We start from the raw sequence: 15512 nt of genomic DNA, 5'->3' as shown, positions 1-15512 counted from the left end.
CAGAGGTTTGCACTTGAACCAACACCCCAGGTGATTCCTATGCAAAAACTATGGTTTGAGAAGCACTGTCTTAAACCACCTCTCCTTTCTAAAAATGGAAGCATCAATTCAACTGGGACAAGGGCAGTGTTGAATCAGGAATCAAAAGAGACAAGTGAAGTAACATTTTTATAATCATTCCTTCCTTAAGATGACCTTGTATGTGAAACTCAGTCCTGAATGCTTAGCTCTTAACATGGCTCCTCCTCCCTCTGGAGGCTGTTAAGCCCCTCACCCTCTCATAGAGATGAACTTCTGGACACATGTTATTCCCATTTGCATTCATCTAGACATGAATTTAAGTCCAAGTAGAGATCCACCAGGCAGATAGAATAGTTTACCCTTTACTTATATGGAAAATATAATGTAATCAGCACCAATTCAACACATTGCCTAAAATCACCCCAGTATAAGCCATAGAAATAGTGAAATAAGTACAACAGCCCTTGTGCTCAGGAGATAATGAAGAAGTTGATGCCAGGATACACAGAGACTTCAGAACGATGGAGTGAAGCCAAAGATCTCACAGAGGAACTGGGAAATGATGACCTCATCGTTGTCTGCCACTATTAACACAAATTCGAAATGTATACTTACCAGAGACTCTGCCCTACTCTCCCAGCTGCCATGATTTTGATTTTTCAGATCTCTCCCACATTAAGCTCAGCTGTGTCTTGCTGAGGCCTTATGTACTAGGTTTGGAGTCATGGGGTAGACTAACTGTGGAGCCAGCATGCTGCTATCCTAGGTTTTAAAAGAGAGGAGTGAGTGAAGGAAATGAATTACATTACGTCACTACATCACTATCCTAGAGTATATGAGCCTTCTCTAATCATCTTCAGAAATATGAGCAAGAACACTGAACATGGAGGTAATTAGAAAGAAAAGCTCCTCCCACAGACAGCTCCTTCCGGTATCCTTTGACTAGAGTCATTCTTTCATTGAGAAACGGTGTCTTTCTTGGTTGGCTAGTTACTATTCATCCCAGCTGGAAGAAAATTCACCTTGTTGCTAGAAGCGGGCTAGCACATCAGATTTAAGAAGCGCTCTAAAACCGTGAGAAGCTCGTTTTACGGTCGAGTTCCCCTAATGCTGAAATGTTTTCCTGCCATCCCTTCTCTGAAGAATGCACAAAGGCTTTGAACCAAGTTGTGGCTTACCACCTGCACACCTCCCATGTGTATTTTGCAATGGTTAGTATGGACTCTTAAGGAGCTGCGTGGGAGGGGTTTGCTCTCATCTGGGTGATAATGGATTTGCTATCCTTGTAGAAATGCTTGTGGCTACATCTGCAATTTGATATTAGGCAAAACGGCAACTCAATGGTTAGGATGTGGATGATTTGTGGTCTGTTGATTTAGAACTCTAATCATGGGCTACGAGAAGGAGAAAGCCAACATTTTCAGTGGGTGTTTCCCCCACCAAATACACAGGCATTAAACAGCAGAGAGAGGCAGAATAAGTGGGTTTATACCAATATGTGGTTTTGTTTTAAGTGTAGACATGTTGGGATTAATGGAACTTTCACTGCACCTCTGTTCTGAATCTAACAATTACTGACTGCAAGTGTTAGTAACAAAACTAATCTTTCCTCGTGCCCAGTGTCCTCATAGTCTCATCTCTATCCTAGGCCCACAGTTTCATGACTGGCAAGAAGGAGACTTTTCCTTTTGTCCAGCACTTTGAAACCCTGGCTGATTCAAGGAGGGAATATGCAAATAGATTCCTAAACCATCTATGGACCCGTAACAAAAAGATCTGCCCTCCTCCAACGTATGAGGTAACGACAATTTTGCTGTGATCATCTCTGCAGGGCGTGGTCTAGTCCAGGAAACAATGCTTGCTATCTTAGCTTACTCATGTTGTTAGATGGCCTGCTTTGTAGCTAAACTCAAGAGTAAGCATGTGTACCTTTGGGGTAAAACTTGGTCACTGAATGCTGTTTAGTTTTTCTCAGTGAACTAAGCCAAGGGTGCTCTCTACATCAGGAGCACTAGCTCCACCTGAGGATCCTAAGAAATGCAAATTCATCAACCCCAGTCCTGGACCATTAACAGTTTGTTTGGAGTTGTGTGTTTAACAAGTTCTTCATTCCATCCTAACTTGATCCAGATGTTGTATAGACTGAAAAACAGCATATTTACAGACCCACTAACACCCTCTTTTATTTCACTAATTTATCCACAGGTTCAGGTATTTATTGCCTGTCTTGTCAGTGTCTTATTCTGCCTTATTTCTCAGGGAAGACACGCAAAACAAATGGTCTGAAACTCAGGGACGTTACATGCCTGGTTATCTAAAACATTGCTGTTGTTTGTAACCGAAGCTTTATAAAAAGAAATGTCTGGAATTGAGAAAATAGTCCTATCACCATAGAATTCCAAAGCTAGTGAAATAGTTGAATATATACCCGCACCATTCACCCTCCATGTCCTTGATCTGTAGCACAATAAAAATGATCTCTGTAGGTAAAATATATGATTTTATAAATCCTTTCAATTAAAATCAGTGTTTAAAGTGAGCCACCCAGACTCAGCTGATTCCAAAGCACTCCAGCTTGTGGGAACTATCGGATTGTGCAAGTCTCCTCATTATGTGTAATGCAGAATGTAACACTGCTCTGCGGAAGAAAATTAACCAGTCTGTTCCTCTCCAACAGAAGGTTGATATGAAGGAAATAACTACACCTAAAAGTGCCTTACTAATGGCCCAGAATATGGAAGAGACATTAACCAAAATCCTGCTAGCCCTAAAGGCTGCTGCACGTCGTGAATCAGATGTAAGTAGTTAATTGAGTCTCATGGTGCCACCTCTCATTTTGGGCTAGCAATTTTCCTATGGAATGGGCAGATACAAGTACAATGTGTGGATTGAAGGGTCAAGAGAATTGATCAAGAGCATTCAAAACCTCTAGGTGAATACGGGCACCCACCCACTTAGAGCATGCTGGGGTTTTTCATCAGTAGTGTAGATCCCTTCATGGAACAAGCACTCACATTATGTGTGTTTATCCCCAAAGAAGGGCAGAAACTTCTTGCTAAGAGTGACTGGGGCATGAGAGGTTAGAGATCTTAATAATCCTTATTAAGATTGCAACACATTATGGAATAGACTTCTCAGAAATAATGTGCCCTGGACAATTATACAAAATAATGGTCTGGTGCCAGCTTGCAAACTTCATTCTGAAATACCTAAGCTCATCCGTCTCCTGAAATATTTGGAGAGCTCACTACCAAAAACTGCTGGCATCCACTCACGAGATGTTTTGTTTGCTAGGCTTTGCATAGGGTCTCTAATTTGCCTTTGAACTAAGTTCCAGGGAATGCTACTGCCAGCTGGGAGGTACCATTTGAGATGCTATTATACTCTAGTCTTGATGACATCTTCCTGCCAATTGATAAACTAACTCTTCCTCTGCAACGTAGAACTTACTCATCAAGCCCATGGCATCTCAGGAACCCAAAAGGAAGAAATCACCATAGCACAAAAGTTCTCCACCCCAGTTAGACAATACACTCAGCAAGGGAACTCTAAAGAGATGTAAATAGCTGGGCTTTAGGCCTGAATACTACATCTAAGTCTTTGAAAATGAGCTCTGGGTACCTAGTCAAAGTCTCCATGTGATTCAAGTTAAGGGAGTTGAGAAGCATGTGTTTCTTAAAGAGATCTACACCCCTGAAGAAATACCCAGGCATGCTAAGTGCCTATACTCACCCAGAGATTTTGAATGTCTTTGATCTGCATGCTTGTCCCTTCGGTCTACAAATGAATTGCCTGGTTCTTAGTGCTCCGGGAGTGATTTGGTAGGTTTGGGCAGAACTTGAGATTCTGGGTATCTGCAGTGCTTTGGACTACAATTTGGGCATATTGCCTCATGTTTCAGACATGGTCCTTAATGAAAGTCCTTTCCTGTTGTTTATGTCTGTAGCTCTTAAAATTTTTAACATCGGTCCTCTGTAAACAAAGAGAGTTTAAAGAGTATCTGGAAAGTCAACTTTCTCCTCCGCAAAAAGGTAAAAGAAAGAATGAGAAGGAAGCCCAGACTGAACAACCTTCTACTTCATCGGGTGTAAAAGGGTACCTCAGTAGCAAAAGAAGCAAGCCTGGAGATCATAAAGCCACCACCACCTCCAATTGCTGAAGACTGCTTTCTTTTTCATTTTCCTAATGCTCAATGTTTAGATAAAAAAAATAAATCTGTTTTGCATCATAAATGTGCTTAAGAGTTTAATGCATAAGAAGGGGCAGATGGGGAACTGATAAAAGTATCCTGAGGGTATGCATACATTAAATTTGCTTTCACTTATGGTTCTCAAACATTCTGTGCCGATCAAGATTAGGGGAATTCAAATACAAGTGATTGTGTAGAAATTAAGTGGTAAAACTCTTCTTTTTATCTTATGTGTATGGGTGTTTTGCCTGCATTGCTAGCTACCATGTGGGTGCTGAGAATCAAGCCCAGGTCCTCTAGACAAGAAGTCAGTGCTCTTAATATCTGAGCCATCTCTGCAACCAATGGTTAAAGTTCAAATCCCCGTATTCTGCCCTCATTCCTGTATGTATTTTAAATTGAAATTCTTTTCTTGTCTTTTTTGGTTTTCTTTCTTTTTTGTTTTGTTTTCAAATGAATGCAGTTTGAAAACAAGAGTTGTTCATGTAGAAAGGACAACCCTCACCTGAAGGATGCCCAGCTAGTGCCATCTTGTGCCTTTTCATAAGCAGAGATATGGGTGGAATGAAACAGAGGCGAGGAAGTCACTACAGTCCAGCATATGGCTTCCTCAACTCCAGTGAGCTAACTAGCAGCTACTGGAGCAGGTGTTTTCAGGAGCAAACACTTAGAATGTAAACTTAGATGGGACTTGCCATGGCTAATGAGGAGGCCAATGCAGGCACAGGAGGCTTTATAGCATGTATTCTGACTCCAAGCCTTGCTAGCACTGCATCTACACTCCAGTCCCCTCTTCCTGTCTTCCTTTCTCCTCAGCTCTGCATTCTGAAAACATGAGGGCAGAGGTTAGTGCACTTGATAGGCAGGATTCTGTTCCTGTAACATGCCGAGCCTGAGGAGAAAAGGCAAGAGGAGGATTACCACTCCTGGAAGGGTCACGTCTAGGGCCTCCTGCTTAAGAGAAGCTACATTCAAATTAAGCAAAAATTTCTCCTGGTGTGATCCTAATTCTTGGATTTTAGTTAATTCCAGAAGTAGTCACGTTGAGTAGCCAAGAATAGTAACCAGCTCATCTTAGTGCCCTAGCTAATACAAGATTGAGGTGACTTCTGCTCCTGATAGCACTCAATTATAAGATTTAATTTTTCATTTGAAAATTGTGCCTGTCTGTCTATGGCTACGTATTCCTTTTAGTGCAGGTGCCCAGGGAAATAGAGCACCGTATACCCTGGAACTGGAGGTACAGGCAGTTGTGAGCTGCCTGATGTAGGTACTGAGAAGAGAATCCAGATCCAGTGTAAGAGCATGGGGAACTAAGAATTCTTAACTCTCTGGCCTCTTGAATGGAAGGTTCCTTCCTGCCTGACTGCCTTACTTTTCTTTCTTTCTTTCATTCTTTCTTTCTTTCTTTCTTTCTTTCTTTCTTTCTTTCTTTCTTTCTTTCTCCCTCTCTCTCTCTCTCTCTCTCTCTCTCTCTCTCTCTCTCTCCCTTCCTTCCTTCCTTCCTTCCTTCCCCTCTCTCTCTTTCTTTCTTTCTTTCTTTCTTTCTTTCTTTCTTTATCTGTTTTTCTTTTTTTTATAGAAAGCTGCTCTTTTGGTTATTCTTGTAGGATACAATCAATTCACATAGCAGTTCTTTTGGAGGTCGGGGGTTGAGACAGGGTTTCTCTGTGTAACCCTGGTTTTTCAGGAACTCACTTTGCAGACCAGGCTGGCCTTGAACTCCCAGAGATCTGCCTGCCTCTGACTCCTAAGTGCTGAGATTAAATGCATATACCACCACTGCCAAGAAGTAATTCTTTTTACATATATATATATTATTAGGTATTTTCCTCATTTACATTTCCAATGCTATCCCAAAAGTCCCCCATACCCTGCCCCACACTCCCCTACCCACCATCTCCCACTTTTTGGCCCTGGCATTCCCCTGTACTGGGGCATATAAAGTTTGCAAGTCCAATGGGCCTCTCTTTCCAGTGATGGCCGACTAGGCCATCTTTTGATACATATGCAGCTAGACTCAAGAGCTCAGGGGTACTGGTTAGTTCATAATGTTGTTCCACCTATAGGTTTGCAGATCCCTTTAGCTCCTTGGGTACTTTCTCTAGCTCCTCCATTGGGGGCCCTGCGATCCATCCAATAGCTGACTGTGAGCATCCACTTCTGTTTGCTAGGCACCGGCATAGTCTCACAAGAGAGAGCTCTATCTGGGTACTTTCAGAAAAATCTTGCTAGTGTGTGCAATGGTATCAGTGTTTGGAAGCTGATTATGGGATGGATCCCTGGATATGGCAGTCTCTAGATGGTCCATCCTTTCGTCACAGCTCCAAACATTGTCTCTGTAACTACTTCCATGGGTGTTTTGTTTCCAATTCTAAGAAGGGGCACAGTGTCCACACTTTGGTCTTTGTTCTTCTTCAGTTACATGTGTTTAGCAAATTGTATCTTATATCTTGGGTATCCTAAGTTTCTGGGCTAATATCCACTTATCAGTGAGTACATATTGTATGAGTTCCTTTGTGATTGGGTTACCTCACTCAGGATGATGCCCTCCAGGTCCATCCATTTGCCTAGGAATTTCATAAATTCATTCTTTTTAATAGCTGAGTAGTACTCCATTGTGTAAATGTACCACATTTTCTGTATCCATTCCTCTGTTGAGGGGCATCTGGGTTCTTTCCAGCTTCTGGCTATTATAAATAAGGCTGCTATGAACATAGTGGAGCATGTGTCCTTCTTACCGGTTGGGACATCTTCTGGATATATGCCCAGGAGAGGTATTGCGAGATCCTCTGGTAGTACTATGTCCAATTTTCTGAGGAACCGCCAGACTGATTTCCAGAGTGGTTGTGCAAGCTTGCAATCCCACCAACAATGGAGGAGTGTTCCTCTTTCTCCACATCCTTGCCAGCATCTGCTGTCACCTGAAATTTTGATCTTAGCCATTCTGACTGGTGTGAGGTGGAATCTCAGGGTTGTTTTGATTTGCATTTCCCTGATGATTAAGGATGTTGAACATTTTTTCAGGTGCTTCTCTGCCATTCGGTATTCCTCAGGTGAGAATTCTTTGTTCAGCTCTGAGCACCATTTTTTAATGGGGTTATTTGATTTTCTGGAGCCCACCTTCTTGAGTTCTTTATATATATTGGACATTAGTCCCCTATCTGATTTAGGATAGGTAAAGATCCTTTCCCAATCTGTTGGTGGTCTTTTTGTCTTGTTGACAGTGTCTTTTGCCTTGCAGAAGCTTTGCAACTTTATGAGGTCCCATTTATCGATTCTCGATCTTACTGCACAAGCTATTGCTGTTCTATTAAAGGAACTTTTCCCCTGTACCCATATCTTCGAGGCTTTTCCCTACTTTCTCCTCTATAAGTTTCAGTGCATCTGGTTTTATTTGGAGTTCCTTAATCCACCTAGATTTGACCTTAGTACAAGGAGATAGGAATGGATCAATTCGAATTCTTCTACATGATAACAGCCAGTTGTGCCAGCACCATTTGTTGAAAATGCTGTCTTTTTTCCACTGGATGGTTTTTAACTCCCTTGTCAAAGATCAAATGACCATAGGTGTGTGGGTTCATCTCTGGGTCTTCAATTCTGTTCCATTGGTCTACTTGTCTGTCGCTATACCATGCAGTTTTTATGACAATTGCTAAATTGTAGTACAGTTTAGGTCAGGCATGGTGATTCCACCAGAAGTTCTTTTATCCTTGAGAAGAGTTTTTGCTATCCTAGGTTTTTTGTTATTCCAGATGAATTTAGAGATTGCCCTTTCTAACTCATTGAAGAATTGAGTTGGAATTTTGATGGGGATTGCATTGAATCTGTAGATTGCTTTTGGCAAGATAGCCATTTTTACAATGTTGATCCTGCCAATCCATGAGTATGGGAGATCTTTCCATCTTCTGAGATCTTCTTTAATTTCTTTTTTCAGAGACATGAAGTTCTTATCATACAGATCTTTCACTTCCTTAGTTGAGTCTCGCCAAGGTATTTTATATTATTATTTTATATTTTTTTATTATTTTATATTATTTCCCTAATTTTTTTATCAGCAGACCTGGGAGACTAGCTCTCTCCTCTGAGTTTCAGTGGTCAGTGCACTCTCTGCAGGCAAGCTCTCCTCTTCCAGGGAAGGTGCACAGGTACCTGGCATTCCGACCTCCCTTCTGGCCGAAGATGAAGGCCCAAAACAGAACCTTTCCCAAAAGCTGTGTTGTGTTGGCCTATCACAGAAGCTGTCAGCTTCTTTGTGGACACTCTCACCTGTGTAGACTACTTTTTGGTGAAGTCCTGGAACCAAGATGGCTCCCGCCGTTCCTGACAGTAATTCTTTTAATGAACAGCAGATCTTAATTTTTTCAAATATTACCCTTTTGGTATAAAAATAATAGCACTATACTTGATAATCGCATCTGTCAAATACTTCAAAAACAAGTCTCTCTCACAACTCCCAGAATCCAGCATGGTTGTTAGTCCTTGTGCACTCTCCCCAGAATGCCACATCCATAGATTCTAACTCTGTTGCTCCTATTCTCTTCCTCCTTTTTCCCACACCCCATGGACCCCACTGCTCAATGTGTCCCCACCACCCAGAAGGAAATGGATCTTTTTTTTTAAGAACCACATAAAAGAAATCTTTCTAATCTATTCTTTTCTAGAACAAAGAAACAAAAACCCTTTGCTAAGATAAAGTTAGTAAAAATAACTTTTGAACATTAGACAAGTCACAGAAGTCGCTCGTGGGCAAATGGTGTATTACCTTTCAACTATTCCCATTCTAGTCTCACTGGGCAAAAAGCTGTCACCTTCAATGCTCAGTTGAGTCCTTAAGTAGCCTAATTAATGTGAGTTGAATCATCTCCCTGGGGTTTCAGATTGTCCCCTTTATCAGTCGCTTTTGACAAAATACATGCCAGAAGAAACTTAAGGGAGGACAAATGTATGTTGACTCTCAGGCTCAGGGTGGGAAGGCAGAGCAGTGTTCACATTGACAGAAGTGACTTCTGTCGTTGGTGGCAGGAGCACATGGTATCTGGCTCGTGTATCTATTAGGAGTAGAAAACTTGAAACAGAATGAGGATTAGCTGTAATCCTGCATCCCCACTCACAGGGCCTGTTCAGCTGACCAGATCGCAAGTCAAAAAATTTCTCTGATCTCCCAAAGAATACAACCAACTTGGAACTAACTGTTCAAACAAAAAAAGCTTTGGGGGTCGTTGGGGTGAGGGGGCTGTGGTAGTTTGAATGAAAATGGCCTCATAAGAACTGGCATTGTAGGAAATGTGGCCTTGTTGAAGTAGGTGTGGTCTTGTTGGAGGAGGTGTGTCCCTGGGGGCAGGCTTTGAGGTCTCAGAAGCACCTAGGCCTAGTGGACTATTGACTTCCTGCTGCTTGCTGATCCAGATGTAGAACTCTCAGCTCCATTTCCAGCACCATGTCTGCCTGCACGCTGCCAAGTTTCCCACCATGATAATGGACTAAACTTTGAAACTAAGCCAGAGCCAATGAAATGTTTCCCTTTGTAACAGTTGCAGTGGTCATGGTGTCTCTTCACAGCAGGAAAATCCTAAAGTGGGGACATTTCACAATCAAACCATAGTAACTTCCAAGAGGGACACCCTTATTTTAGTCCTAATTGGTTACTTGGTAGACTGTTTTACTGTCTTGGAAAATATACATGTAAGATATTTTATCTTTGTCCTTTTATACTTAGAAGTCAAGAATCCACTCTCTTGGGTTTTGGTAAAGACTTGTACTACCCTTTGGGCCTTTGTCTACTTACCATGAAAGGTGAGTTCAGAGCTGAAGAGGTTGAATGATCCAGAGGGAGAGAAAAACAAACCCACACTTATCTCTTACTATAGGTTTATTGCACTGGCTGACAAATGCAAATGTGTCCCAAGAAGAGGACAGGACAGGTATATATGAGCCTCACAATGCTGAAAACTTGAGTTCTCCCAGAACAACTGAACAGGTCACTGTCAATGTCAGAACATAGGGCAACAACAGATAATCTTAAAGAAAACAAGAAGCCTTTGGGGCTTCTGCTGCAGTGTCTTGGGAGTGGGGCAGAAGACAGCACTAAAAAGGAAAAGGAAGAGGTTCAGGGGTGATAATGTTCACCGTCCAACCAATAGAGAATAAACAAGAACGGGCCGAGTGCAGAAGTCTATGTAGTGGCTGGCTATCATTGAAGCAGGAGTTTCAGATCACATGTGAATGAAGATGGGAAGTTATGGTACTGTCTTTTACTGAAGGTTGACGATCAGTACTTTTTCCTTGTTTTGGTAAAAGAAGTGAGGCGATACAGAATAACTAAATAAGAATATACACTCTAGAGACCTCACAGATACCCAATGATTTCTTTTCTTCTCTTTCTAAATTAGACCAGGAAGGTTCCATCCAGCAAGCATAGAAGTCAAGATGAATAAAGCAGGGTTGGAAGTAGTAACATAGCCACATCCAGTCCCAGTATGTATCCTTTCAAGAGACCCCTCTCTCTTGCTCCAAGTATTTGTTCAGATTTTCACTCTCATTGTCACCAGAATCTGTGCAGTTTCCATATCCATATTCCATATCCATAGTTTTAAATATGACATGGCTCAGGACTCAGAAACTAGAGTTTGGCTGCCAGTTGATGGTCTTTGAGAAGTGATAGGACCTTCCAGGGCTCTACCCTCATCAAAAGATTGTCTCCTAGGGGGTTATTAGAAGGAATGTGGTAAGAAGTAGGTGATGCAAAAAAGTCACTGGAGATGTAGCCTGGGACTAAATCTCCTGACTACGCCTTCGCTTCCTCTCTCTCTCTCTCTCTCTCTCTCTCTCTCTCTCTCATTTTCTTCCTCCCTCATTGGTCCTTTCTCTCTTCCCTCATTCTCCTTCTGATATGACATGCCCAACTCCTGCTGGACAGCCACAGTCCATACCTGCTGAAACCCAGAGCCAGAATAAACCTTTCCTTCCCTTCAGTTTTTTTTTTTTCCTGGCATTTCTCCTGGCAATGAATGTCCTGTGTTAGATAAGAGCTAACCTCAATTGCAACTGAATGTTAGGAGAACACCACAGGGCAAACATCATTGACCCATCTAAACCCAAGATCATTGATTTTTTTTTTTTTTTTTATCAGCACTTTCTTAGTTCCCATCAACCTTATGTGTACAGAGGGCCACGGCAGCCACACTCACATGTTAAGTGAGGAAACAATAGCTTGGGAGGCTTAGAGGAGACCAAGTCTGGATCTTGTCTTTAATTCTCTTAACATTATTATACTTATTGCTCTGCCTTTCACCTGGCATAATGTTACCACTAATTCGATGTCATTGATATTTATAAGCACGTCCCTTACTGGGAACTTTGGGGTTACAAAGAAGCTACCAGTCCCCGCCCCAAACCAGTAGCAACAATCCCTTTGAGCCTTGAGAATCCTGTCTTCAAGTGCATGATCTCATTTTGTAGAATGCTCCAGGACCATGAAAATGATTCCCAAATATTAGCCCAGTCATTCTTAATAGTCAGTGTGAAATACTAGCCCCATCTAGTGGCTTTGCTAATATAAAAGAATAAGGTTATACTAAATTATGAGTAAAGATAGATAAAAGTACATAAAGTATTATTTGGCTAGAATGTTTTCTTTACCCTTTTGAGAATGACTTGAGCCATGCTTGCCTTCTTTTCCTTACTCTGTGTACTGGCTGGTTGTGCATTGTTAACTTGACACAGCTGGAGTTATCACAGAGAAAGGAGCCTCAGTTGAGGAAATGCCTCCATGAGATCCAGCTGTAAGCATTTTTTCTCAATTAGTGATCAAGAAGGGAGGGCCCAGTCCACTTCAGGTGGTACCATCCCTGGACTGGTAGTTCTGGGGTCTGTAAAAAAGCAAGCTGAGCAAGGCAGGGGAAGCAAGCCAGTAAGCAGCATTCCTCCACAGCCTCTGCATCAGCTCCTGCCTCCAGGTTCCTGCCCAGTGTCACTTCCTGTCCTGACTTCCTTTGGTGATAAACAGCAATGTGGAAGTGTAAGCTGAATAAACCCTTTCCTCCCCAAATTGCTTCTCAGTCTTTGATGTTTTGTGCAGGAATAGAAACCCTGACTAAGACACTATGCATGGCACAGATGGAGCAGGAATCTTCCCTGGCCTTTGCTGAGTTGTCACACTCATTTCTACAAGTGAATCAATTTGTCAGATTAGATTCCCTGGGCTTTGATTCTCTGAAATAACCTAATAGGTCTTTTGATGTGCTTTTGATATTTTTTTCTTTTCTTTTTACTTTCATTCCTGTGTTACTGTGCTTATCCCATGTTCATGTAACACAAACAGGTTCTTCATGCATGCCCAAGAGTTGACCTTTGGTCAGAGCCTGTGGTCATTAATTTGGTGAATCCATGTTGGATCACATTTCCTAGATATTTAGCCAAACCTTATCCTGTATGCTCCTGTTAATTTATATTTTAGGTGAAATGAAGGTTTATAATGTGGACGGTGAGTCTCTGTTTATCACCTGAAGACTGTTTCCTGAGCAAGAAAGGATACTGCAAATTCTCTTTGCAAAGACACTTGAACCAGAGCATGCTCTCCCTAGCTCTCCAGCCTGCTGGCCCCTCCCCCATCCCTAGAGATAGTGGACTTGCCAGAGCCCAAAGTCCTTAATATAAAGATCCCTTCTCCCCTCTACCTTGTCTTAGTCTCCCTCTTTTTGTCTTACTTTGTCTCTGTCTCTCTACATAATAATACATCTGTGTTTGTTCTATGTGAACACATGTATACCCAAGATCACTCCTGGTTCTGCTTCCCTGACTAGAGAGAGAGAGAGAGAGAGAGAGAGAGAGAGAGTTAGAGAGATAAAGAGATGTATTTACCCTATTATCTTCTATAATTTCATTTAGGGTTGACTAGATTTTCACCCCTCAGTGTTGTCATTTTCCACTTCCTTCTTTCACTCTCATCCATGTTCCTTCTCCCTATCATTATTTTTTTTAAGATTTATTTATTATTATAAGTAAGTACACTGTATCTGTCTTCAGATACGCCAGAAGAGGGCATCAGATCTCATTACAGATGGTTGTGAGCCACCATGTGGTTGCTGGGATTTGAACTCAGGACCTTTGGAAGAACAGACACCAAGCCATCTTGCCAGCCCCGCCTATCATTCTGTTTTATAAACTGGCACATCAGTCTACTCCAGGGAGACACAGAAATAATACAGCTATGTACCTCTATGCACTGTGCATGAACTGAGCAACATACCAACAGTAGCCAAACACTAGAAGCTTACTTTCTAAGTGACAGGATTAATCAGTGAACATTGAAGACACTCTTATTCCCTAATGAACTGTGGACTGAAGAGCTAACATAAAGTTTGTATCTTTCACAATAAGCGCATTGTCCTGCACACAGTAAGTAGAATGGGGTAACTGACATTTGAACAGTGTTCTTGGGGGGACTGGTGACATTTAATTAAAAGCAGGGTAACAAACTACAATTTGTGCACAAGAAGACCAGAAATACCATCACAGCCGGAATAGATTTTTCAGTTATCTAGGTTTATAATTACTCAGGTGACTATCATGAAGGCCTCTAAAACAAAGAAAATAGGGGTTCCCATGAGAATCAGTAGCGCCTCTCTAAGAACACAACCATTTCATTAAATGGAATTCTACAGATAGCTAACACCTCTAGCTTAATAAACAATTGGCACTTTGAAAATTCACATTAGAACACGCAAATATGCAGCACGACTTGTGGTAGAGGCAGTTTCATCCCTACAATCGATTACTTCTCCCTTTAACAGCAGAACTTTAGGTTTCAATATGGACAAATGGTTTCCTCTCTGACATTGTTAATTTCCCTGTCTTTTGAAGCTTTTGACCAAACATGGAAGAATCTGTGTTGTGCCACTCCTGGATTTGACCATTAGAGGCACAGCAATCCTTTCCTCTGGCCTACTCTCTCCGACTAGGATACGGACAAAAGGTAAGGAATTAAATCAGACAGTGTGAACCCAGAAATGGAATCTGAAAGGCCATGCTGAAGATGACTAGTGGTTCAGTGAGCTACTGTAACTGTGGTGAAGGAAGTCTGCCTCTTGCAGAATGACCCACTCGTTCCTGGTCTACACAAAGGCTACAGACTTACATGATGACACCAAACATGTTGGAGCTGTAGGGACAGCCTCTTGTGCACCGTGTGGAAACATCACCTGCGAATAAAAAGCTGGTAACCAATGAACTGAGGCAGTATTAGAAGGTGGGACATCCAGCAGAGAGAGAGAGAGACAGAGACAGAGACAGAGACAGAGACAGAGACAGAGACAGAGACAGAGACAGAGACAGAGACTAACTCTGGGAAAGAGTGAGGCGCAGAAAGATTCTCTATCCAGACTCTGAGGAAGTTGAATATATGAAACAGAGGAGCGGTTACAAGCCACCATGTGGCAGACATAGAATAGTATAAATGGGTTAATATAAGTTACGATCTAGTCAGGGAACAAACCTAGAATATGGTCTAGCCATTCATTCATTAATAATAAACCTCCAAGTCATTATTCAAGAACAGGAGCTTGGGAGGAAAAGCTTGAGTTATATAGAACAAGGGAGAGCTTTCAATATACAAACTGAATTTCCTAGAACACCTAAAACTCAGTGGTGGGGCTGGAGAGATGGCTCAGTGTTTAAAAGCACTGACTGCTCTTCCAGAGGTCCTGAATTCAATTCCCAGCAACCACATGGTGGCTCACAACCCTCTGTAATGGGTATCTGATGCCCTCTTCTGGTGTGTCTGAAGACAGTGACAGTGTATCCACATACATGAAATGAAATAAATAAGTAAGTCTTTAAAAACAAAACAACTCAGTGACATTCATTGTACAGAGTTTTGTGACGAAAGCAAATTTAGGGTAATACTCACTATTCAGTGAATTACATGGAAATCACCTATCCTGTATGCTGATACAGCTGTGCATGTGCACCAGAACATCTGGCTCTGGCATAGGGAATACACTTTAAAAACAAAACAAACACAGATTTCCTGCTGAAATTCAGGAGTAGCCACAGCCATTGTGTAATGCTCTGGGTACCCATTAGAGGGCATACACCAACTAGTTTTCAAATCTTAATGGGACAGAATCACAGATTGTGTGTGTGTGTGTGTGTGTGTGTGTGTGTGTGTTTGCACACCAGCACACGCGCATGTATGCGTGCGTGTTTTAAGAAAATGGCACCAACTGAGGATGGGCAGGTGAACATTCATTTTAGTTCACTACATAAAAACATGATTCTGAAGTTGCCTCATACCGCCTAA

At 41.8% G+C, this 15512-nt stretch overlaps 1 protein-coding gene across 1 annotated transcript; it reads left to right on the top strand.

Annotated features, from left to right (window-relative positions):
* The first annotated feature begins 1106 nt into the window (after positions 1-1106).
* On the top strand, positions 1107-4248 carry Ftdc2 (ferritin domain containing 2). The gene is made up of 4 exons (NM_175011.2): positions 1107-1232; positions 1670-1819; positions 2699-2818; positions 3968-4248. Exons 1-4 carry the CDS (start codon positions 1137-1139, stop codon positions 4178-4180), a joined length of 579 nt encoding a protein of 192 aa, NP_778176.1. The 5' UTR covers positions 1107-1136; the 3' UTR covers positions 4181-4248.
* The last annotated feature ends 11264 nt before the right edge of the window (positions 4249-15512 follow it).

This window comes from Mus musculus, chromosome 16 (assembly GCF_000001635.26).
Source record: "Mus musculus strain C57BL/6J chromosome 16, GRCm38.p6 C57BL/6J".
NCBI classification, from domain to species: domain Eukaryota; kingdom Metazoa; phylum Chordata; class Mammalia; order Rodentia; family Muridae; genus Mus; species Mus musculus.
Note: the sequence above shows the minus strand (reverse complement) of the source record. Positions and strands in the feature narration are given on the sequence as shown.